This window comes from Helianthus annuus, chromosome 10 (assembly GCF_002127325.2).
Source record: "Helianthus annuus cultivar XRQ/B chromosome 10, HanXRQr2.0-SUNRISE, whole genome shotgun sequence".
Classification (NCBI taxonomy): Eukaryota; Viridiplantae; Streptophyta; class Magnoliopsida; order Asterales; family Asteraceae; genus Helianthus; species Helianthus annuus.
In genome coordinates, this window is record NC_035442.2 from 171,958,343 (window position 1) to 171,985,979 (window position 27,637).

Here is a 27,637-nt window from a genome sequence, read left to right on the forward strand (position 1 = left end):
AATGCTAAGGATGTGCAGAGGCTAACAGGCAGGATAGCAGCTCTGAACAGGTTCATATCAAAATCCTCAGAAAAATGTAAAGAATTTTACGATATCCTAAGGAAGAACAAGAAGTTTGAATGGACTGAGAAACATGAGAATGCTTTACAAGCCCTTAAAGAATATATGTCCTCAGCACCAGCATTAACAAAACCCGAAAAAGGAGATGTGTTATCCTTATATCTGGCGGTATCCTCAACCACTGTAAGTGCTGTCCTTGTTAAGGATCACGAAGGTACACAATATCCTATCTACTATGTAAGTAAGAGTTTACTTGATGCCGAATCCAGGTACTCACACCTCGAAAAACTTATTCTTGCATTAATCATGGCATCAACTAAGTTAAGGCATTATTTTGAAACCCATACTATTATTGTTAGAACTAACTTTCCAATTAAGAATGTCCTCAGGAAACCAGAGATGTCAGGAAGAATGGCTAAGTGGGCAGTAAAGCTTAGTACCCATGATATAAGATATGAGCCAAGAACAGCCATCAAATCCCAAGCACTAGCTGACTTTGTGGCTGATTTCAGTAGTGATCTACAAAAGGAAGCAGAATTGGAAGTCCAGCAGCTGGATGAGACCAAGGATCCTTGGATACTACACACTGATGGATCCTCAAATGTCAAGGGCACAGGGCTCGGGATACTACTAAAATCGCCACAGGGGGACATAATACCCCACTCCATAGCCTGTGACTTCCAAGCAACTAACAATGAGGCTGAATATGAAGCCTTAATTGCTGGCTTGCAAATTGCTAAGGATATGGGGGTGAAATATCTTAAAGTATATGTGGACTCATTATTGATCACCAATCACTTTAATGGATCCTATGCTGTTAAAGGAGAAAAACTAACCAAATATTTAGAGATAGTTAAGGAATTGGCACTCTCTTTTGTCTCTTTCAGCTTAACACAGGTACCAAGGGAGGATAACACGGAAGCTGATGCATTGGCCAACCTAGGATCATCCTTAAAGATTCCTGAAGATATAAGTATCCCTATCATCCATATCCTGGCTCCTGCTATTGAAAATCAGGTGGCCATGGAAATAGAAGAGGATACTGCAGTGATCCCTAGTGAAGAAGCTCAATCTTATTCAGGATCATGGATCTCACCAATCATGAGATACTTACAACACGGGGAGATTCCTATGGGAGAGAATCCTAGAGCTTTCAGGATCAAGGTATCTCAATTCACAATCTTAAATAATGTGCTATATAAACGATCTCTTGCAGGACCATATTTAAGATGTATCGAGGATCCTGAAATTGAAGAAGTGTTGAGAGACTTTCATGAAGGAGATTGTGGAAACCACACTGGGGGCAGGGCATTGTTCTCAAGGATCCTTAGAACAGGATACTACTGGCCAACCATGAAAAGGGATGCTGTAGAATATGCTAGGAAATGTGATCCTTGTCAAAGACACAGCAATATCCTCCATCAGCCAGCCGAATTGCTACATCCTATACCATCCTCTTGGCCATTCATGAGATGGGGGATGGATATAGTTGGCAAGCTCCCTAAAGCACCTGGTGGAAAAGTATTTATGCTTGCCATGACTGGCTACTTCTCTAAGTGGATAGAAGCTGAAGCTTTTGCTCAAGTCAGAGAAAAAGAAATTATATCCTTTATCAAAAGAAACATTATAACTAGATTTGGCATTCCCTCTGAAATTGTATGTGATAATGGTTCCCAATTCATTGGAAGCAGAACCACTAACTTTTGTGACAGTTGGGGAATTAAGATGATAACATCAACACCAGTTCATCCACAAGCCAATGGTCAAGCAGAATCATCCAACAAGATCATCATCAACAATCTGAAGAAGAAGCTAGGATCCAAGAAGGGGAAATGGGCAGAGGAGTTACCTTATGTGCTATGGGCTGATAGGACAACTCCCAAGAATGCCACTGGTCAAACACCTTTCTCTTTAGTATTTGGGGCAGAAGCAGTGATCCCAACAGAGATGGTGATCCCAACTGCTAGAACAAGTGCTCATGATCCTGAAGAGAATGCTACAATCCTGGCTCAGGATTTGGATACTATTGAGGAAATCAGGGATCTGGCTAGGATAAGGATGGCAAGCTACCAACAAAGAATGGCTGGTACTTGCAACAAAAATGTTAGGATAAGGAAGTTCCAAGTCAGAGATATGGTGTTGAGAAAAGCATTCCAAAACACTATCAATCCTGCTGACGGGAAGTTAGCACCAAAGTGGGAAGGTCCTTACTTGATTGAAGCTGAAGCAGGAAAGGGGGCATACAGATTGCTAACCATGGAAGGAAATTTGTTACCAAGAGCCTGGAATGCTGTTCACTTAAAGAAGTACTTTATGTGAACATGATCCTTCAAGCATGTGATCCTTACATTGAAGTATCCTCGAAAGATCCCGGTGATGTCAGTGATCCTTACTCTGGTAATATCCTTATCTTAAATCTATTACATTTCCTTACTTTTTACCAAAGGATAAGGATCCTGTATCCTTCATCCTCTTCTCACGAACCATTTGAGTTATGATAGTTCAGGTATCTACAGCATATCGTCAAAGATCTTCAAAAGCAACGCAGATCCTTGGGTTCAACCCCAGTTATCCTTGGGATTATCCCCAGTTTCCGCCAGCAGCGCACGATGATCCTGATATAGTTCACGTCTTTGGGACCAGTACCCACTTCCGGGGCTGACAACCTCATCGTACTGGCTATACCCAGGATCCTACGTATAATGGTAGACGTACCATACATCCGTTCCTAAGGTTTCTAACGTTTTCACGTTAGCTAAGGTTTTGACATTTTCATGTCACTAAGTTTGGATAGTCGCCAGTAAGGGCCATACTCCAGTTTACATACGATCCTTTGGGCTTGTCCCCAGTTATCCTTTGGGCTTGTCCCCAGTTATCCTTTGGGCTTGTCCCCAGTGATCCTTTGGGATCATCCCCAGTCATCCTTTGGGCATGTCCCCAGTTATTAATTTATCTTTTACATTGGCTTAGTCCCAAGTTATGTTCCGTTTTTCAGGTTCTCGAAGTTAAACAAATAAGGATCCTTAATCCTTATTATCCGTTAAAATTTCACTTTTGGTTATCTTGATTAAAGGTTAGGATCCTAACTTGGATCCTCAGGTATGATCCTTGACTATTCTGATTATACTAAACAACCCTTACACTTTGACAACTAAACCTATGATCCTTGAAAATTTTCAATGATAGGATATTTGATCTAAGATCATATCCTAAATTTATTAAACATGGTTTGCTCAACTCTTGTTACTCTAACAAATATATTTCTAAAACAACTGGAAAATAAAGAGGATAAATAAAGGATAACAACATGAGATAAGCCAGAAAGATTAAAAGTTATAGTATTAACAAAAGGATCTTAAACCCTTTCAAAAAATTGTCAAAATGGCCAACCCACATTTCTACCAGCAAAACGTGGCCCGTCCACATGGGTTGGCAAAGGGTGTCCATTGTCTATGCGGTCTTAGCAGGTGCAGGAAAGTAAAAGCGGCAGGATCACAAAGGCTTCATCCCCCAAACAGAGGATCCCTCCACCATTTGCGATCCTACCTATTGTCCAAAGGATCCAAGATCCTTAACCCTAAAAACTATTGTTTAAGTACAAACCATAAATTGTTTCAAACATCACAACCACAAACCACTACCAAACCTAAAAAATTGGGCTCCGGCCTAGTCACGAATATCCATCATCGCCCAATCCAGCAGCTCACACCTTTGCTGCTCCATCACCACCAGCTTCTCCACCCTGATCCTTGTCAGCGTCACTGCCCTCCAGCATTGGGATCTCCTCAGCTTCGTCCTCATCCTCCAGCTCTGCCAATCTCGCCTTCCAACCCTCCACGTCCCATGAGCTTTTGTCAAAGGCAGGATCCTGAGCCTCCGCAGCCATCTGTAGTTGTATCTTGTACATAGCAATTGCGGCAGAGACCTTGGCGTCCTGGGTGATCTCCTGCTTCTCGCCATCCATGTTGATCAGCATTTGAGCAGCCTCATCCTTAGTAGCCCGGAGTTCCTTCTCAAGATCGGCTATCTTGAGATCCTTTAACACGCCCATTTGTTGGAGGTCGGCGATTTGGCTTTCCTGATCCTCGACATGGCCAAGGTAGGTCTCAATCTCAGCAAGTTTCTGCAGAGAAAAAAGGTAAGCTTAGGACCAGGTGATCCTCAAAGAAGCAGGATATACAGGCAAAATACACAAGCAGGATATTCAAGAAGGATAACCAACAGGGGCAATGATCCTTACCTCATTGACATAGTCAAGGAACTGCTGGCGGAGCAGGGGAAATCCTTGGAGATCCTCAGAAGTCTTTCTCTTCTTCCCCTTACCCCTAACAGGTGCTTTATGGGCCGAAGCAGAGGGACTGGCAACAGAAGTCTTCTTTCTTGAAGACTTGACATTGGCAAGTTCATCAATCCCGAACTTGGAGGCAGACTTGGCAGACTTAGCAGATTTCCCAGCACCTACACAATCAAAACAAGATAAGTTTCCTAACTAATTTAACAGTCTTGCATAGAACTACTTTTTAATGAGGATACTTACTTGACATTGTGGCAGATGCGGAGGATACTTCCAGTGAATCTTGAATGGCAACTTGAAAACTTCTTGTCTCCGGATCAAGCTTCTTGAAGGCCAAAAGCCTCTCTTTTGCCGCAGGTGTCAGCTTCAGATAAGAGATGGAGATAGCTGCACAATAAACAAATAACAAAGAAAGACATTAGTGATCCTCATCATAAGAAACAAGTCTGATGGTGATCCTTCCAGGATCCTCTATCCTACCATGAGTAGCCCACTCCTTGGGCAGATCCTTCCCATTAGGGATGGTATCCCTCCTAACAAAGAAGAATCGCCGCTTCCAATTTATATCATTCTTGGTGACCTTAAGAACAGGGTGATCCTCCCCAGCTTTCCGTTTCAACAAGTACCGACAGGAACCAAACGTGGTAAGATCATATAGCTCAGCCAGCTCCGACATCCCTAAGTCAATCCCCTCCTGCTCAATGATCCTCTCAAGGGTATACAGAACCCTCCAGATCATCGGCATGGCTTGGATATAAGACATGCCGGTCAAGGAAAAGAAGGATTGGGTGAAGGCTGGAAAAGGATACGAATATCCTATGGTAAACGGAGTTGCAGGAAAAGCCACCCAGGTGTCAGAAACAAAATCGCTTAAAGCGGTGGAAGTGAATGACTTGAAGATAGCATCCGCCGGAAAACAGTGACGGATCCTATCAACATGAGCATCGGTGAAGCAGCATCTCTCGGTAGGAGAATCTTTAATAATCCCTTGACCTTTCAAGGGGCTATTCCTCTGGTGATCCTTGTGAGGAGAGTTCCGGAGCAACATATTCGCGGAAGAATAGAAAGAGAAAGGAAAACAGAGTAAGAGAGGGAAAGAAAAGAAGAAGAATACCTGATCGATCTTTCGGACGAGATTATAAAGGGAGTAGCTCTTAAATTTAAATGCAAATTGATCCTAACTATATCTCCTATTTATAATGATGATCTGCAGGATTGTCACATCTATGACGTAAGGGTTGCAACGGCTAGTTCGAGATTAACGGCTAGTTATCCGAGTTGTTCGTTGCAGATAAGATCAAAGCAAAATATAACTCATTTATTTACAAAAATCACTCCTTATATTTTGGGGGCAATTGTTAGGGCTGGATTTTTACAATACATGATCCTTACGTGTGATCCTAACCGGTGATCCTTGTTTCTTTGGCAGATAGTGATCCTCAGCAGAGTTCCAGGATCAGGATCACGGACCATCATAGGATCCTCATGCTAACAGTTGCTTTCGTTGAACTTAATGTCATTTTGCAGGAACATCTAGCAGGATCCACTCTTAGCATCACTATCAAGGGACGCGTCTTTACAATTATAGCATGTGCTTAATCGGAGATGGACGTTGCAAAGGATATGGAAACTTGGCATGATTCAAGGGCGACAATTTAGGCTAGATTTACTTTTATTTCTAAAGGGGTAATGAGCTGATTATTAGTCTTTTTACCTAAAATAGGTCACCTACACTTGTATATATAACACTCTTCCCCATTCGGAAGAACACACAACACAATTCTCACACGCTTAGACACACGTTACGATAGTGATCCTTGTACTCAGCTCATTATCATCCGAAGTTGTAACTATATTTTGATATATTGAAGTTGGTGATCGGTAGTTGCCATCACCCGAGGTTTTTTATGCCGGAGATCATACATTGATCAAGGGCTTTTTCCTCGTATAAATCATTGTGTCTTTGCATATTTCATACTGAAGTGATCCTTTACTTTTTCAATTAACCAAGCATCATACCCCATTTACATAAAGTTTGGTTGCATTATCCTTGTGTGATTTTTTGACCAAAACAGTTATCTTGATTAAAGGTTAGGATCCTAACTTGGATTCTCAGGTATGATCCTTGACTATTTTGATTATACTCACTATTCTGAACAACCCTTACACTTTGACAACTAAACCTATGATCCTCGATCATAAACTATTTTTGAAAATTTTTCGATTACAGGATATTTGATCCAGGATCATATCCTAAAATGATTGAACATGATTTGCTTAACAATTGGAAAATAAAAGGATAAGCAAAGGATAACAACACGAGATAAGCCAGAAAGATTAGAGTTATTTTATTAACAAAGGATTTTAAACCCTTTCAAAAGTTGTCAAAATTGCCAACCCACGTTTCTACCAGCAAAACGTGGCCCGTCCACATGGGTTGGCAAAGGGTGTCCATTGTTTATGCGGTCATAGCAGGTGCAGGAAAGTAAGAGCGGCAGGATCACAAAGGCTTCATCCCCCAAACAGAGGATCCCTCCACCATTTGCGATCCTACCTATTGTCCAAAGGATCCAGGATCCTTAACCCTAAAAACTATTGTTTGAGTTACAGACCATAAATTGTTTCAAAACATCACAACCACAAAAAACCACTACCAAATTTTAAAAAAATTGGGCTCCGGCTATGTCTAGAAATTTCCATCATTGCCCAATCCTGCAGCTCAAACCTTCGCTGCACCATCACCACCAGCTCCACTTGCTTCCCCCTGATCCTTGCCAACATCACCGCCCTCAAGCATTGGGATCTCCTCAGCCTCCTCATCATCCTCCAACTCTGCCAGCCTCGCCTTCCAGCCTTCCACGTCCCATGTGCCTTTGTTGAAGGAAGGATCCTGAGCCTCCGCAGCCATCTGCAGCTGGATCTTATACATGGTTATCGCAGCAGAGACCTTGGCATCCTGGGTAATGTCATGCTTCTCATAATCAAAATTGATCAGCATCCTGGCAGCTTTATCCTTGGTGGCCCGGAGCTCCTTCTCAAGATCAGCAATCTTGAGATCCTTTAGCACACCCATCTGTTGGAGGTCGGCAATTTGGCGGTCTTGATCCTCAACGTGGCCAATATATGTTTCTATTTCAGCGAGTTTCTGCCAAAAGGGAAAAGGGTAAGTTCAGGACCAGATGATCCTCAAACAAGCAGGATATACAAGCAGGATATACAAGCAGGATATACAAGCAGGAGCAGTGATCCTTACTTCGTTAACGTAATCAAGAAACTGTTGGCGGAGCAGGGGAAATCCTTGAAGATCCTCAGAGGCCTTCCTCTTCTTTCCTTTACCCCTAATAGGTGCTTTAGGGGCTGAAGCGGTTGGACTGGCAGCAGGGGTCTTCTTCCTCGCAGATTTGACATTAGCAAGATCATCAATGCCAAACTTGGAGGCAGATTTAGCAGATTTTCCAGCACCTACACAACCAAAATTAGATAAGTATTCTAACTAATTTAAAAAAATCCTACATGAAACTACTTTTTAATCAGGATACTTACTTGACATCGTGACAGAGGCAGAGGACACTTCTTGGGAATCTTGAGTAGCAACCTGGAAAGTCCTTGTCTCCGGATCAAGCTTCTTGAAGGCTAAAAGTCTCTCTTTTGCAGCAGGTGTCAACTTCAGACGAGAGATGGAAATAGCTGCACAATAAACAAAAAACAAAAGAAAATGTTAGTGATCCTCATCCTAAGGAACAAATCTTATGGTGATCCTTCCAGGATCCTCTATCCTACCATGAGTAGCCCACTCTTTGGGCAGATCCTTCCCATCAGGGATGGTATCCCTCCTAACAAAGAAGAACCGTCGCTTCCAATTCGTGTCGTTCTTGGTGACCTTGAAGACAGGATGATCCTCTCCAGCTTTTCGCTTAAATAGATAACGATGGGGTCCGAAAGTGGTAAGATCGTACATCTCAGCCAGCTCCGCCATACCAAGGTCAATCCCTTCTTGTTCAATGATCCTCTCAAGGGTATACAATACCCTCCAGATCATGGGCATAGCCTGGATATAGCAGATGCCGGTGAGAGAGAAGAAGGATTGAGTGAACTGTGGGAAAGGATATGAATACCCTATGAAGAACGGGGTAACAGGAAAGGCCACCCAAGTATCAGAGATAAAGTCACTCAAAGCAGTGGGAGTGAAGGACTTGAAGATGGTGTTCGCCGGAAAACAGTGACGGATTCTATCAACCTGAGGATCAGTGAAACAGCACCTCTCGGTGGGAGAGTCTTTGATGATCCCTTGACCTTTCAAGGGACTGTTCTTCTCAGGATCCTTATGAGGAGAATTCCGGAGCAACATATTTGCAGACGAAAAACAAAGAAGCAGAAAAACAGAGTAAGAGAAGGAAGAAGGAAGAAGAGAGATACCTGATTGATCTTCAGACGAGATTATAAAGGGAGTTTCTTTGATTTTAAATGCGAATTGATCCTATCTCTATCTCCTATTTATAATGATGATCTGCAGGGCTGTCACTTCTGTGACGTAAGAATTGCAACGGCTAGTTCGACTTTAACGGCTAATTATCCGATTAGCTCGTTACAGATAAGATCAAGCAAAATATAACTCATTTATTTACAATATCACTCCTTATATTTTGGGGGCAATTGTTAGGGCTGGATTTTTATAACACATGATCCTTACATGTGATCCTAACCAGTGATCCTTGTTTCTTTGGCAGATAGTGATCCTCAGCAGAGTTCCAGGATCAGGATCACGGACCATCATAGGGATCCTCATGCTAACAGTTGCTTTCATTGAACTTAATGTCATTTTGCAGGAATGTCTAGCAGGATCCGCTCTTAGCATCACAATCAAGGGACGCGTCTTTACAACTTTGGCATATGCTTAATCAGAGATGAACGTTGTGAAGGATATGGAAACTTGGCATGATTTAAGGGCGATAATTTAGGCTAGATTTACTTTTATTTCTAAAGGGGTAATGAGCTGATTATTAGTTCGTTTACCTAAAATAGGCCACTCACACTTGTATATATAACACTCTTCCCCATTCGGAAGACACACAACACATTTCTCACACGCTTAGACACTCGATACTATAGTGATCCTTGTACTCAGCTCATTATCATCCGAAGTTGTAACCATTTTTTGTTATATTGAAGTTTGGTGATCGGTAGTTGCCATCACCCGAGGTTTTTTATGCCGGAGATCATACATTGATCAAGGGCTTTTTCCTCGTATAAATCCTTGTGTCACTTGCATATTTCTTACTAAAGTGATCCTTTACTTTTTCAACAAACCAAGCATCATTCCCCGTTTACTTAGAGTTTGGTTGCATTATCCTTGTGTGATTTTTGACCAAAACAGCTAGCATAAAGACTTTTCCTCCCGGGGCCTTTGGTAATTTTCCTACTATATCCATCCCCCACTTCATAAATGGCCAAGGGGAAACAATAGGATATAACGGTTCAGCGGGCTGATGCAATACGTTACTATGTCTTTGGCACGCATCACATCTTCGAGCATACTCTGCAGCATCTTTTCTCATTGTTGGCCAATAATATCCTGTCCTTAATACTTTCGAAAATAATGACCTGCCCCCAGTGTGGTTACCACAATCCCCTTCATGTATATCTCGAAGTACTTCTTTGGCTTCAGTATCCTCCAAGCATCTCAAGTATGGTCCTGCAAGAGATTTCTTATATAAAATATTATTTATAATAGTGAATCGTGATACCTTCATCCTAAATGCTTTCGGATTTTCATCTTCGGGGATATGTCCTTCCTTGAGATATCTCATAATTGGAGTTGTCCAGGATTTAGGATCCCCTTCAGGATACACCACTCCAGGATCTTGAATACTTGCTACTTCCTTATGCTGAGGATCCGTTGCAGGATACAGGATATGTAATATCGGTATCGGGGTCCCTTCTGGTATCCTGATTGATGATCCCAAGTTTGCCAATGCGTCTGCTTCGGCGTTATCCTCTCTTGGTACCTGTTCAAGTGTAAAAATATCGAAATATCCTGCTAATTTTTTAAGAATACCGAGGTATTCAATTAGTTTCTCACCCTTGACTGCATAGGATCCATTAAAATGATTAGTAATTAACAAGGAATCAACATATACTTGCAAATTCTTGATATTCATATTCTTAGCCAATTCTAATCCTGCAATTAAAGCTTCATATTCTGCCTCATTGTTAGTAGCAGGGAATTCACATCTAACAGCCTGGGGTATTATGTCCCCCTGTGGCGATTTTAGTAGTATACCTAAACCTACACCCCTTACATTAGATGCACCATCAGTATATAATGTCCAAGATTCTAAGTTCTCTCCTAGTTGTTGCACTTCTAGGTCTACTTCATTTTGAATATCACTACTGAAATCAGCCACAAAGTCTGCTAGAGCCTGAAACTTTATTGCATTTCTAGGTTCATATATTAAATCATAGGCACTTAATTTTACCGACCACTTAGCCATTCTACCCGACATCTCCGGTTTCCTAAGCACATTCTTAACAGGATAATTAGTTTTAACATGAATCCTATGTGTTTCAAAATAATGTCTAAGCTTTGTTGATGCCATTACTAGAGCCAATATTAGTTTTTCTAGGTGAGAATATCTAGTTTCAGCATTTAACAAACTTTTGCTAACATAATAAACAGGATACTGCTGACCTTCATGATCCTTTACGAGTACTGCACTTACTGCATTCCCTAATACTGCAAGATATACAGGGATAATGGTTCGCCATCTTCCGGCTTCATCAATAGAGGCGCGGTTGAGAGATACTGCTTCAAATCCTGTAGGGCTGCTTCATGCTTCTCGCCCCATTCAAATTTCTTATTCTTTTTCAAGATATCATAGAATTCTTTACACTTTTCCGAGGATCTTGAAATAAATCTATTCAAGGCTGCCACTCGTCCCGTTAGCCGCTGAACATCCTTCATATTCGAGGGTGACTTATATTCAAGATAGCTTTAATCTGCTCCGGGCTCGCCTCTATCCCTCTTTTTGTCACCATGTACCCAAGAAACTTTCCTGCCCCCACTCCGAAATGGCATTTAGCAGGATTCAGCTTCATGTTGTATTGATCCAGGATATCAAATGCTCCCTTGATATCCTGGAGGTGATCCTCGGCCTTTTTAGACTTCACCACCATATCATCGATATATACTTCCATGGTGTCCCCCAGTTTGTCTTTGAACATCATGTTCACCAATCTCTGGTACGTCGCACCTGCATTTTTTAAACCAAAAGGCATAGCAGTATAACAGTAAATACCTGTTGGTGTCATGAAAGCAGTATCCTCCTCGTCTGAAGGTTCCATTTGAATCTGCTGGAATCCTGAGGATGCATCCATGAAGGTTAACATTTCATGGCAGGCAGTGGCATCCACCATCGAGTCTATATGAGGCAGAGGGAATGGGTCTTTTGGACAGGCTTTGTTCAGGTCTGTGTAGTCTACACAAACTCTCCACTTCCCATTCTTCTTTTGAAGCACTACCACATTTGCTAGCCATCTAGGGAATTTGACTTCTCTAATCATTCTAGACTTCAATAATCTTTCAACTTCTTCTTGGATAATTGCATTCCGTTCAGGGGCGAATTTCCTTCTTTTTTGTTGTATAGGCTTGTATGACCTGTCGATTCCAAGCTTGTGAGTAATAATGTCTTTTGATATACCTGTCATATCCTCATGCTTCCATGCGAATGTAGACATCCTGCACTTCAGAAAGTTAGTTAATTGTTCTTCAATATCCTGAGGGATATTGGTTCCTACGAGCACCGAGATATCAGGATTATCTTGGTCCAGGATAACTTTTTTCACATCCTGCTCCGAAGTTTCCACGATATCCTGAGCCCGCATCTTTAATTGCTATGCTGGACTTGGTTTGGCCAAGGATTTCATTGAGGATGAGTAACATTCTTTCACTTCTTGCTGATCACTATCGATTTTGACAACTCCCCAAGGGGTAGGAATCTTAATGCATTGGTGGTATGTTGATGGAACGGCCTTCATATCATGAATCCACGGTCTCCCGAGGATGATGTTATAGCAGGATAGAGAATCCATCACACAGAAACGTTGCATCTTGTTGACTCCTTCGACATATATGGGCAGCTTTATCTCTCCCACTGTGTTCCTAGCTTCTCCACTGAAACCAACGAGCACAGTAGACTTCGAAGTGATATCCATCGGAGACACATTCATTCTCTTCAGAGTCTCCAGTTGGATTATGTTGACGGAACTGCCATTATCAACCAGTATCCTGCGTACAAAATGGTTGGCCACATATAACTTTATTACCAGAGCATCATGGTGAGGATCCTGGACAGTATCCCTGTCATCAGCGTCAAACGTGATCATTTTGTCGGTTGTGAGGGTAGTCATCTTGACAGGTTTGTCTCCCCTCTCAGCCTTAGCTTCTTTTGCATGTCTCTTTGCCGCTGAATACGAAGTCCCACAAATATCGGATCCTCCCGAAATAAAGTTGATTATTTTGGCATCCGGGGGAGGTGAGGCTGCTCGTTCAGGATCCTTTTCAGTATCCTGTCCTTTATTCTTTTTTCTTCCCAAGAGATCTTTTAGATATCCTTTGCTCAGAAGATAACTTATTTCCTTCCTCAAAGCAATGCAATCCTCCGTAATATGTCCGAAATCCTCATGGAAGGCACACCATTTGGATTTATCCTTCCAATCAGCTTTTTGTTGATTCTTCCGAGGCCACCTGGCTTTATCTCCTAGACCCTGCATAGCATACATTAGTTCAGGTATATTAACAGAAAAGCAATATTCAGATAATTCAGGATATTCTTCGGGATCCTCGTCTTCAACGGCGTTCACTCTCTTGTTATCAGTTCTGCCATATGGCTTGGAGCGATATGGCTTATATGAGGATATCCAAGGATTCTCGACTGAATTTGTTCACATATTCCCTCAAGGATTCCTGAGGTCCTTGAGTTATCCTGTAAAGATCACTGGTTAGTTTTTCAAAACTCCGACTGCAAGAAAATTGACTATTAAATAAATTGACTAAGTGGGAAAATGATGTAATCGAATGCGGAGGAACATTTAACAGCCATTTTAAGGCTGATCCTGTTAGAGTAGAACCGAAACCCTTGCACAGGCAAGCTTCCTTGAGATCTGGAGGGATAGGGTTGATCTCCATCCTGTCCCTATACTGGGCAATATGCTCTTCAGGATCCGTGGTTCCGTCGTAAAGCTTCATGTTCGGAGTCTGAAATCTTTTTGGGATTTCAGCATCACATATAGGATGCACGAACCGAGATATCCTGTGGCTATCCTGGGATACTTCAGGAATTGGCTGCACCACCCCAGGTACACTGGATATCATATCCTTTAATTTCTGAAGCTCCCTGGATAATTCTGACGTTACAGTTGTATCCTGCAAAGATCCAACACTGTTAGTGGTAATAGCATTATTATTATTAGATACGTTACCAGTCGGAGGATTCTGCCCATATCCCGAAACATATCCTGAGCTCCTCACGATAGACATCCTAACCGAGGAGGGTATCTCAGGAGTAGGATTCTGAGGGAGGCTGGGCACAATATTCCCCCTATTATCCTCATTGTACACGGCTGAACTAAAGTTCAAAGCTCTGGGCTGCAATGGAGTGACGATATCCTCAGCAGGTCTGCTCGAGCCGGACTTCAGGAGTTGTATCTCCCTCAACAGCATCTGGTTTGTTTCTTGTTGCTGCCTCATTTGTTCCTGCACACTCCCAAATAAGGTTAGGATTTCATCATTAGAAGCCAAAATCGGAGCAGATCCCTGAACAGTCCGGGTAGGGATAACGTCCTGAGGTTGCGAAGAAGATTGCATCCTTGGAGGAGGTGGTGGAAGCACTGGCCCAGTAGTAGCAGAAATCATAGCAGACACAGTAGAGGAACTCATGTTTGATCTTAAGGCCATTATGGACAATGTGGCAAAAAGTTTTGAAAACAGAAAACTGACTAGCGATTTGATAAAGATTTTTAGTAAAGAAAGCACCACTTGCCCCACGGTGGGCGCCAAATTGTTTTGGTCAAAAATTACCTAAGCAATTTAATGATCAAATTAGTTAAGTGAGGTAGTGTGCTAGAAAGTGTTGTTGAAAATGTGCTTGCTAAGTTGTTTATGAAAACAGTATTCGGGATACGGCTCAGGATATCGAGCTGTATTATTGATCAAACAATGAGCAGAAAGTAAAGTAAATGACACGAGATGTACGAGGAAAGCCCTTGATCAATCTAGATCGCCGGCATAAAACCTCGGGAGCTGACAATCGCATCTGCCTTGTTCTTCTATTGCTTCAAATATCAGGATACAGTGCAGGATGTGGTGCGGATCAAATAAGTGTTACAATGAGATTTGAATACAAGTGTTTGTGTATAGTGGTTGCTAGCAGCTAGAGAGCAAAAGTGTACGGAAGTATTGGTGAAAGAGTGTGTGCCTTAAACTTGATCCACCACATCTATTTATAGTAAAGATAAACCAACAAACTATCCTAAACTTGCGGGATCCACCGGATATTCCCTCATTGAACGTTGTAGACCCCGTCTTTCGGGCTCAACGTCTCTTCTTCAACAAATTCGTCCGAGTCTTAAGGAGAAGAAGTCCTTTCGACCGTTGGTAAGTCTTAGTCTTCAACCTGCACGTGGTTAATTAACAAATCTCAGGATATTACCCAAGAGGTCAGTAATATCCTCTTCCAGCATCCTGGTCACAAGCGAACAAACAAAGGCAGGATATTGGTCAGGATATGTATGCTTAGAAAATGACCCATAACAGTTACATAAGTCAAAGCATTGTTAACACAAACTTTGATATAATAAATCTCAGAGATATCTCTTAAGTGATAGATATCATAACATACCGAGGTAGACCCAATGGAACATTAGTTCCGTTCCATAAGTTTAACATTAAATAGGTCCTTACATATTTAACAACCAATATTGCTCTCCTTTAGAAGGTAATAGGATAAATGAGATTATTTATTTACGCTTCATTAATTGGAAGCCTTATGTAAGTTTAAGTCTATACTCGTTTAGATATTACTCACATTGCAACACACTAGATATGTCTAGATTAATGTGAAGCATCTAATGGAGTATTACAATATCTTTAAAAGAAACGAGAGACTACAATTTAAAGAAGAAGTGAGAACTAAAACCAGTTTATTACTCTAACTTTGTGATATTCAAAGATTATAGAATGTAATTTCGGGTATATCCTTATGTCAGCAGACAAAACCTATCTCATGGAGAAGTCATAATAAACTGATAATAACAACCTAAGTTATAACGACATAATATAGTCATTAAATGTTGTTAGAAATTTATCAGTGGACTCATAAGTTTATTAACTCCATATAATTAATGTTTTGAAGAATTAGTGTGATAAAGTCAGCTACCATGACTCCTTGAACAGTAACAGTTCAAGAGGTGTTGCATTAAATTTCGATACACAGTTAATTATTCGTTTATGAACGAATTGAGGAAACTAAGTTTTGTATCGAATACATTCATGATATGCTTAAGGATCCTATAACTGAAGGGCTATTACCCATAAGTCTTATTAAGAGAGCTCATAGACGGGTATTAATTAATGGCCGTGCGCAATTGCATATCGTACTATGAATGACTAAGTATCAGTTAATTTTCCTCATCAGTTTGATTTTGTATGTCTCTAAGAATATGTCAAGTCCACATAATGGCATATAGACAAATAAAGTTACAAATCAAACAAAGGGCTTATGCATATTTTGATCATGACGATTAGGTTTTAAATTAAGGCTATAGTATGACTAATGGGGGTCCTGAGTCGCATAATGATTCAACGGCTGTATTTCTCTGCTATAGTACTTGGTTAAGGCTAAAATGAGTGTTAACTCCTGATCAGGCTTATCTAATACTCATAGTAAATGATTACTCGGCTAAGTGGGAGAATGTAAGATTAAATATTTTATATTAAATTTAATCTAGTAGCCATTATAATCATTTACATTATACGGATCAAAATATATAACAATCCTATTAAATAATTAGTTGGTAATTGTTGATGGGCCTAATTACCCTTATTAACTAATTAGGGTTTCCTCCTGGGTGCATATATAAGGAGAATAATGTGGAGGTTAAAGGGCTAGACAATTACACAAACCCTAATAACACATAACATCAATCTCGCCTTCCTCTCCTAGCCGATTACCCTTTATCGGTTTCTCTTACCACCATCATTAGATTGCACCCTAAGGAGGAACCAGACCAAGATGACAATCATGTCAAAACTTATTGCTGTGTCTCCATCTGGATTCTCTGCTGGCCTGTGCTGATGCAATCAGGTATGTTTTCATGTTTTCCATTATGTTCAAACAGAACTGATTCAACACCTTGTGTTAGCCACTAAAGCATTAATGGGTACAACTTTAGTCATTTAGTACTTCTAACCACACACACTTAACTAGGTTAAATAACCTAGTTATTTATTTCATGCTAAGTCATATAAGAACACATGGCAATTATAAACATTCGGGTTTTGGGGTGTTACATTAACAAGTAATGCTATTAATATTTTGATTTAACATATGAAATTGTATTTCATACAAATACTATTTTGTACAAACATTTTTGGTCTTGTGGCCGATTCGATGGAGATGATTGAACCATGGATACAATAGAATTAATGAATTTTCTATCTTAAATGATGTTATCAAAAGTGAAAATATTAATTGGTTACGGTAATACATATGATTTAAATATTTTCTTTTAAGTGTTGTGAAAATGCATATTTCATAAAGTTTTCATACCAACTTTTTATGTGGTCACATATTGTGATAATATAATAAATTGTTTTATGTGGTCACACATTATATTATGACGCCATGTATTATATAATTCGACTTTATTTTATATTGTGTATTTCATATGTTATCATATACTCATTTGTAGTATTCAATCAAACATCTAAAATGATTTAATATCTCTCATGAAAGAGAATCAAAAGTTTAGACATGACACCCGAGATGTCATACTCCCTAAATCTCATATTGAGTTTGTAGAAGGTCATAAGATGTTAGACCTTATATGATTCGGACATGTAATTACTTCTCTATGGTGTAATGCAAAGAGAAGATTATTTACAAGGTAAAATCGGATAAAACAATTTTCATTTGTCGTTCTCAAATATGCTAAAGTAGCAATATTATGGAACAAGGATAACAACTTTGAAATGTTTTCATATCCGTTTGTCCGAACCATGAAACTTGGTTGGTTTACATCATTCCTTGAAGTGAATATAATTATAAGATCTTTGAAAATGTTGGGATGATGGATGTAATTGAGAAACTTATAATGCTGATCATGTTACTAATGAGATCCAGTTATCAAAAGTTGTAAAAATAGCCAAGTTAATAATGAGATCAACTATCAAAATTGTAATAATGGTCACAATGAGATTGACCACTCGAAGTGAGCAATTATGGGGTGATTATAAGAACACATTGTTATCTCACATCTTATGATATTGATCATAAATCAAAAGTTTATGAATCACGATTTTTTTGATTAACTGGCATGATCGGTTAGACCACACCAAGTCAATAATGATGTGAAATTTAATGAAGAACTACAAGATTATTCTTGTTAAGTGCATGCAATATTTGCTCTCAATGGAAGTTAATGATATACCAACTAAAGTATGGTTTAGATCCCTAAATATTTTGGAAATAATAAGGGAATATGTGTATCTCGACATGATACCATTTAGTATTTTGAAATCGATGCATCGTCTAAATGGTTATCAAATCCACAACCTGAAGCTTGTGTGATTGTCGCTTAGCTAATGTGATAGCAAGCATATTAATCCAGATTACTATTGGTTACAAAGCCAATGATCATGAGAGGAGCAAAAGTTCATTTAGGTACATGTAATTTTATATATTGTACCATCAATTCACATCAAGCTAATAAGTTATAGTTCTCCCCATACAGTTGGTTTTTGGCCAGGAACCAAAGATGTCTCATCAAAGATTTTGGTAGTGCGACATATATTGAAACTCATCCACCAAACCACACAAAGATGGGACTTCTAAAAAGTTTGAGAATATGTTGGGTATAAATAATCGTCTATGATTGAATACTTAAAGCCATTAGTGAGAAATTTGTTTATGACTCATTGGTTTTCACTTTAGTGAATGAATGTTCCCAACATTAGGGGGAGATAACAAGCAGTTGGAAAGTGAAAAGTTAAATGAATTATCATGTCATCTTGATCCTCAGACTATAAACTATGAACTAGAAGTTTAAAGTATAATTCATTTACCAATATTAAAAAACAAATTACCAGACAAGTTCACTGACCTAAGTAGAGTGACTAAGTAAGTCACATAATCAACTGCTTATGCTCCAGTTACATTTGTGTCCAAGAGGACAACCACATATTTTGTAATGAGTCTATTGCACACCTGAAGTGTGGTAGACTAGTCGATTCCAATAATAAAATTCCTCGAAAGTTGGAGCAAGTAATTAAGTTGACCAAGTCGAGGTTATAGTAATAAGATCTACTGAAGATACAATAGACATGATGGTTCAAGAAGAACCTCAGGTACCTGAAAATAAAGAGATCTCGATAAGTTGTATCATGTCTAAGATATGTATGGAATCGAAATAAAAATCGACGTCGTTATACTTTTGTATATAATGTAACGCTTAAAATGATTAAATGATGGGGATCAGATTTCAGATCTGCCTATGAATGAACATTAAGAAATGATTGGCCAAAATAGAAAGACGCAAATAAGGCAGAGTTTAGTTCTCTAATGAATGGAAAGTTTCTGGAACAACAGTCCATATAACTGAAGTTGTAAAATATGTTGGATACAAATGTGTCTTTTACGCGAATCATGTGAAAATCAAATTAAGTTATATAAGTCAAAATTGGTGGCATAAGAATTTTTTCAAAGACTTATGACTGATTATTAGGAGACGTGTTCTCCCGTGGTGGATGTTTTGACTTTCTAATATCTTATTAGTCTGGTAATATATAAAAGAGAATTGACATGCGTCTTATGAAAGTTATGTATCACTTGATACTATGTCATATAAAATAAGTTCTCGAGAATATTATGTTTATTATATAAATTCGGGTCTGAATACGTATACATGTTGTATATGTTATTGAATTGAATATAACTGGAATTCCTTATGAGTATCCTAAAGCATTTGAGTGCTTAAGAGGTTAATTGAAACACCTTATGCCTATAATTATTGTGCACCAATACTCCAATAAAGATACATAAAAAAAGTGTACCTGGTTATTATGGCATCTCAATGTACACAGTGTACAAACATGGTACGATGTGGATTTTACAATGAAGCAAGTATTTAAGATATCCTTGCATATGATATAAAATCAATGAGGAGGTTTGCGTGTGAACACTCCTAAAGAGTGTATGCACAAACATTGTTGGTCAAAGTGGAAAGGAGTACGAGAATATATATTTATAAAGTTAAAAAAGATAGTATGGACTAAAATAGTCGATTCAAATGTGGAATAATCGACTTACCAATAAGCTTAGCAAAGAGAAAATACATAAATTATAATGAATCCATTTGTTTTCATTAAAAGAACAATAAGAGGTCTTTGAGTATTCTAATATATATTGATGATATCATGGAATCTCCTGAAAAGATAAAAATGAGCTCAATTATTAAAGGAAGAATTTGCAAATTAAAGATGGTATTGCAAATATGTGCCTTGATATGTAGAATAAGCATTTGTATTATTATTATTATTATTATTATTATTATTATTATTATTATTATTATTATTATTATTATTATTGTTATTATTATTATTATTATCCATCAATTATAATACATCTAGAAGATGGTGGACATTTTCATACGCACAAAGCTTATGGTATACGTACATTTTATGATGTCCAAGTAGTTGGTATAGAAATTGACTCTTATCATCTGCTATCAAAGAAGTAAAGATCATTGGTCCAGAAGTACCATGTCATAAAATTCATTGACAAGATATAACTCGTGCATAGTGAGGAGATAATGTAACGGGTAAAACATATACTTTTATACCCTTAAGGTACAAAAGATATGGATTCATATTCTACTAACCCATCAACAAGTTTGGTTAGTTTTGTAAATGCAGGGAATGTAACAAAACATATTCATGGATCTTATGGTATTTACTTACAAGTGAAGGCAATTAAAATTTCACATGAAGATAATACATCAATGCTCATTGAAGGATTTGACATTAATGGATCAAGCAACATACCAAGCTGCACATCAATGGATTACGAAGTTTGAGCAAGTTTCAAAGAAGCCGGACCTGAGTCACTTATAGGATACATGTAAAAATGAGGGGGAGCATTATACAAGTTGCACTCTTTTTCCCTTAACTAAGTTTTATCCCAATGGGTTTTCTTAGTAAGGTTTTTAATGAGGCAACATACCTGATCCAGAAGTATTAGGGGGGAGACAATACGCGTTGCATTCTTTTTCCCTTAGCGGAGGTTTTGTCCCACTGAGTTTTCCTAGCAAGGTTTTTAACGAGGCAACATCACCAAGCGTATTAAAGAATAGTATATCATCACGTGGATAGTCAAGGGGGAGTGTTATGAATGCATCCATTATGTAATGACTATCCACATCTATAACTCCTATCTCTTTAGTGCATGTATTATGTAGTGACTATCCATATCTATAACTCCTATCTTTTAGTTACTAATGTACTAATGTAAGGGCCTATATATAATGGCATTTGTATATGATATTGAAATGAATCAATAAGAAATCCATCTCTCATTCTCCCATTCTCCTATTCTTCTCTATACATTGCTAATAGGTTCTAGTTGTTACATAACAATTATAAAGTTTTTAAAAAGTTAAAAAATTTTAAAGTGTTAATACTAAATGTTGAAGGGTAAATAATAAAAAGACAAGACATAATTTAAAAAAAAAAAAAAAAAACTAAAAAAGTTGACCATTGGCCCACTGCAATGCAGCATGGCACTATCATCCCTCTTCTAATTGTATAAATGGTAAAAAAGACAAAACCTAATTAAAAAAAAAAACTAAAAAGGGTGACCAATGGTCCGTTGCCATGCAAGAGCATGACACTGGCATCCCTCTTCTAATTGCATCTATAAATGATCCATTAGAGTGAGATTGTTTTAAATAACAAAATTAAAAGTTAGGAGTATCATTGGTTAAATTGTTTGTATGGATTAATATCAACCAATAAGTTATTGTACGAATTATTATAATCCAATCTTCTTCAACAAAATTGAAAGATAGGAATATCATTGGTTAAGTTAAATTGTTAATATGGATAGTATCAAGCATCGGTCAAATTATTAATATAGATTAATATCTACCAATAAGTTATGGTAAGGATTATTATGATCCAATCTTTCTTTCATTTTTAACTATTTTTTTTATTTTAAAACACAACTTGCATAAACAAAGAAGTTGTTCAAAACATATCCTCCTAACTTCAAGAAATTACATGTGATTGCCCTCACACGTAGAGATGCAAACAAGTCGAGCTGCTCAAGAAAAAACTTGGAATGAACTTAGCTTTATTGAGCACAAGCATAACTAGAGCTTAAACAAAGCTCATTTATTTATCGAGCTCGAACTCAGGCCTGACATGTGAAGCTCGTCGAGCCTTAGTGTAACATTAATTTTATTAATATTAATAACACTTACATCCTTAACTAAAGTTGTTTAGTAAACGAGCCAAGCCGAGCTTATTTAAATTTGTTTAGGAGCCGAGCCTAAACCTAAAGAAAAGTTTGTTTAGTACCTACGCATCACTTATCGAGCTCGTAGGCCTAAACGAGTCTACTATTTATATTGTTTTTAATTAATACATTAACTAATAGATAATAAACAAGTCGAGCCCGGACCAAGCTTGAACTTGATAAATTACCAACGAGCCGAACTTGAGCTTGGTCGGGATCGGGCTCCACTCGGCTGGTTTGCAACCTCAAGCAATCACAAGAAACAGATCATAATTTTTTATTAGCACGAAGGACAAAATAAAAGTAAGAAAACTAGCTTAGAAGAGTAAAATAATAGTAAAAAGCAGATTAAAAAAATTAAAAGAACATACTGAAATCACACTTGGTTTAAAATGGACCAAAACTTTGTCTTGACTCCTGAAGTTTTGTGGCTCTTCTCCGCACAATATATAAAGAAAATATGCATCATGATATCCATAGGATTTTAGTGATGATGAAATATGAAACCAATACAATAAATTAAAGAGTTAAATGTCATTTTAGTTCCTCTGGTTTGGGTCATTTTGTCAGTTTAGTCCAAAAATTTCATTTTTCGCCTGTGGGTCCAAAAAGCGTTGTCATTTTAGTCCACTGGGTTAACTTCATCCATTATTTCTGTTAATGAGAAAGGCAATTCGATCATTTTATATGGCTGAATTGCCCTTCTTGTTCATAGAATTACATATAAAATGACATAATTGCCCTTCTCATTAACAGAAAAAATGGATGAAGTTAACCCAATAGACTAAAAATGGCAACGGTGAAACCTTTTTGGACCCACAAGCAAAAAATGAAACCTTTGGACTAAACTACAGTTACTAGAATGGCATTTAACTTAAGTTAAATATTCAAGACCGTGAAAGACAAAAACTTAAGTCACATGTAATCCAAACACAAATCAAGATGGTAAAGAATAAAAGGAACCATCATAAAATCTCTACATGGCCATTCATTACATCACCATTTGTAACAATGGTTGGCAAGTGCTTGTTTTTCTACAGCACAAATCAAACAGGCATTCAAAAGGTCATCACCAATTTGATTGCGCAAATTTGTCTTCATAAGTTTTATTGCAGAAAAGTCTCTCTGAACAGTTGCGGGTGTAACCGGCAAAACCAATGCTAGCTTCAACAATCGATAGACTAACGGGTGAGAAAGATGGTTCCTTGTTTCCACCATCACTTTAAGAAGATCGGCGATGTTATTCAAGTTGGCAAATCTTTCATCCTTTTTTACATTGCGAATGTAATTGCCAAGTTGATATTCAGTCAACCTATCCGCGGTACTAAAATCATTTGGATACATCTCAATCAACCTCAATAACTTTGATGCGTCAAACTTCTTGAATGAATCACACGGGCTCAAAGCTTCCATACAAATAAGCAACTCACAGCTTTCGTCGCTAAAGCGAACATCAAATTCTTGAATTACCATATCCACGACGGTGTTAAAACAGTTAAACTCATAATGATGACGATAGGTGATATTGCACTTTTGTTTGTGGTTTTTTGGATTAACATAATCGTCATTCAAGTTCAACGTTTCGATATCATGTTTTTCACAAAAAGTAGAGATCTTCTCCAAAAGTGAATCAAACCCCTCCAAACGAAGCTTTAGCAATAAACTCTTGGTTGATTTTACCAATGAAATCGTATTCGAGATGTGAACATCTTTTCTTAGAAGAACGCGTGACACTACACTTGTCGACCCAATAACGTCCAACATCAAGTGAAGATAAAATACAAAATCAAACGATTTGAAATATCTCTGAAGAGCATCCGCTTGACGTTGACTTAAACTATTGTCGCCTTCCTCTTCAATATATTCAAACACCTCAACAAAAGATGAAAACGAATGAACCAAACTACACAGTGTTTTAAAAGAAGAACCACATCGTGTATCTCCATCTCTTATAAGCTCTTTGTTTTCACCAATACCGATGGCCTTCTTCACTTTCTCTATCTGACTCTCTCGAGTCATATCCTTTTGTTTGCAAGAAGTACAAACCACATCCATCATAACGGCGATCATGTCAAGGAATTTCGCAACACCAAAGTTCTTTTTAGCAACTTGCAACACAACTAACTCAAGCTCATAAGCAAAACTATGTACAAAATATGCCGAGCCACTTTCGCTCATGAGTAAATCTTTCAAACCACTAAACCCCTCATGCATATCGCTTACTCCGTAATAGCTTTGACCTCTAACCTTCTTCAAACACACTCCATATTCAAACAATAAAGACTCGATGGCAGATTTAATAGAGGAACCAGATGCCTCGGTTACATTAACAAGACCAACAAACCTCTCCTTAACAATTCCATATGCATCAACGTATCGCAAAACCACAGCTATTTGTTCCTTGTTAGATACGTCGCTAAACTCATCAACTAACAAGCCAAACACACCGTCACCAATTTCATCAAAAATGGATTTGAGTACTTCTTTTGCATAGCCATTCGCAATATCTTTCTGAACCTCGTTTCGACTCGGGGTTAAATTTATCGTTTCGAAGAATTTTCTTCTCTGAATAGTCTTTTCCAATGCATCGTCTCTACGATATGGTAATGCACGGTACACATCAACTTCTTTAGGCTTTAAAAGAGCGGGTTTGGGTCGGATAATATTATTATTAGATGAATTTTCTTCCCTTGAAGGTTTTCCATCAATACCAGCATTATCAGTTGTTGGTGATCTTTTTCTTTTGAAATATTTTTCCATTTTTTTTCCTGGTGAATAAAAAAACAGTAAGCTAATGGATGAAATGATATGTGTTGTTACAGAACTTACAATACATTCAACAATAATATCTAACTTAACAACAGTTAACTGTTTCAACAATAAAATTTTTGGGATGTTGGGAGTAACATTTTAACAATTTTAATTTCCCCTATTTGCAGAAAAAAAAAAACCTAAATTAAAACATTTTCTGAAATCAACTTAACACCATAACTAACAACACATATTTATAAAATGAAGTAGATACCTCAATGTCGCCGTCGTACGGCCTGTGGTGCAAACCACAGTCGTCAAGAGGTGGAGAATCTGGTTGTGGAGTACGAGGAAGAGAGTGGAAGAGAACGAGAAACTGGTCGTGTCTCACCGTTTGTTGGTTCACAAGTCGAGAACCAGAGAGAAGACGTAAAGTTTTATGGGCTGGGCCTGGGCCGGGCCAAAAGGACTTCTGAGAAAAGAAGGAACCCCAAACATCAACTGAGAAGTTCTTCTGAAGCAAAAGAATCCCAAATATAATGAAAATAAGGACTTTCAGAGTTAATTTTGTTTTCAAAAAGGAGTTTTTGAGAAGTCTGGATTTCTTACTTCTGGATCTTGAGAAGGACTTTTGAGAAGGAGAAGTTAAAAAGGAATCCCAAACACCCCCTTGGATTTCAAACTGGTTTGTAAATTGTAACCGGACCTAATTTGAACCGCTTCGGGTCATAAACCATCAGTTACATAATGTTTCCACCTCTCGTCACCTAAACTGGTTTCAACCCAATCCAAAAAATATTTTTTTTAAATACATGTTTTGGGTACCGGTTTATGACCCAAAGCGATTTCAACCCAATAGTGGCGGACCCAGGAATTTTTCCATGGGGGTGCGGAACATTTTTAAAAATTTTAGGCCCCTAGGTATATAAGTAAAAAAATCGGTTCGTATCGGGTCGGGTCGGGTCAGATCATGTAAAATAAACGAACATCAAACTAAATTTATATAATCATCAAAAACATGTCAAACCTTGTTACAAACATAATTAAAACATCGACGCTCTACGTGTTTTCATTTTTTGAAATCTATCCAAAATATCATCTAAAACTAATTTCTTAAGCAATTCTTTCTTTATATAACATAAGTTCATCGCTCCATAACATAATGTTTCAATTTTAACTTTCAACTATTCAAGCCCTAGAAATCATAACGTAAGTTGTAATCACCCTAAAAATATATAAACAATATAATCAACCTAAAAATATATAAACAACATAATCACCCTAAAAATCATCTAAACAACCATAAACAGCGTCAAAACACATAAAATTTCAAACTTATTTAACAACTTTAAGACCCTTTTTTCTACTATAATATCAACCAAAATCATCAAAATAACAAAGAAACTTACCCGTGTTCGGATTCCGGTTAGATTTGGTGTCAAACGACGGTGGTATGGTGGCTGATTACGGTGGTTGCCGGCTGCTGGACTGTTGTCGCTGGGTGATTGTGTCCGTTGGCAGTGTAACACCCCCAAAATTCCACCTGCGGAAACCCCGCGAGGCGTGTTACGCATCAGAGTTCGAGCCACCAACCACATTGAACCAATGATAAATATTTAAATAAGTCATGACATTAATTACTAAAATAAGATGTCAACATGATATCAATTCTCAAAAGTTGTGTAGCGGAAGCATGTAATAAATCGTTTAGCAAATGTTTCGTAATAACACTTAAACCAATGTATCAAATATAAGATAATCCGAAAGCCTCGATCCATGACCACTCCAGCACTCCCAGATAGCAAGTCCATGTTCCATGGTTAACGACCTACAAGCATGCAAACAAGTGTGTCAGACTACGCTGGTGAGTTCAAGGTTTCGTTAACGTGTTTGTTACCAGATGTATGTTAATGCGATTCAACGTTGCGATACGATGTTGCTCATGCTAGATACCCTAGGGAGTGTGCCCATATGTATCCGGGGAGTGTGCCCCTTAACAACCCCAATGCTCCTAACCGAGCATTGGTAATGATCGATCCCATGTACAATAACCAAGACCCAATTTAATTGTTTACCCAAAGTTTCCCTTCCAAATGTTTACCAGTTGTCCCAAACCACCGGGACGCATGCTAGAGAAATGCAATGAACTCACCTGGGTTTGCTCGGTAAGGTACACAAAAGGTTCTTGAATTAAAGGTGGTCACCACGTCCTAACAGGGTTACCATACGAGTCAGGTTTGGTTCAAGTAAAACACGTATGTTCCACACAAGTTAACACGTTACAAGCACGTATAGATCATGGCACACTTAACAATCAGGTAATGCATCAAGAAGCCCAAATAATATTGGCCCAACCCGTTGTGCGATCCGCCTACTTGTGCGTTCCACAATGGGTTGTGCGGTTCAACTAACGTAGCCCAACCAGTACCCGGCCCAACATGGCAGTCCAATTGTATACGGCCCAAATACTAAACAAATAAGCCAACTTGTACGGTTCATACATCTTGTGCGACTGGAGTTCATATTGTGCGATCCGGACCTCTTGTACGGTTGGACTGGGTTGTGTGAGCTTGTGACTTGGGCTTTAAGGCCCAACGGTTTAACAATATTAAGCAGGTGTGTGTGTGGCCCAACATCTTGTGCGATCAGCACCAGCTTGTGCGATCCACAAGATGTTGTGCGATCATGCATAACTAACACCTTGTGCGTCTGGCTTGTGCGACCAGATCAGGTCTTGTATGACCTG

At 38.5% G+C, this 27,637-nt stretch overlaps 1 protein-coding gene across 1 annotated transcript; it reads right to left on the reverse strand.

Moving 5' to 3' along the window:
• Positions 1-23,041: 23,041 nt before the first annotated feature.
• Positions 23,042-25,352, reverse strand: LOC110886586 (zinc finger MYM-type protein 1-like). The gene is made up of 2 exons (XM_022134402.1): positions 25,166-25,352; positions 23,042-24,908 (listed from the first exon to the last, which is right to left on the reverse strand). The coding sequence occupies exon 2, from the start codon at positions 24,898-24,900 to the stop codon at positions 23,137-23,139; it is 1,764 nt and encodes a 587-aa protein (XP_021990094.1). The 5' UTR covers positions 24,901-24,908; positions 25,166-25,352; the 3' UTR covers positions 23,042-23,136.
• Positions 25,353-27,637: the final 2,285 nt, after the last annotated feature.

Coding starts and splice junctions, on each gene's coding strand:
- LOC110886586 (XM_022134402.1), bottom strand. CDS start 24,900: ATGGAAAAATATTTCAAAAGAAAAAGATCACCAACAACTGATAATGCT.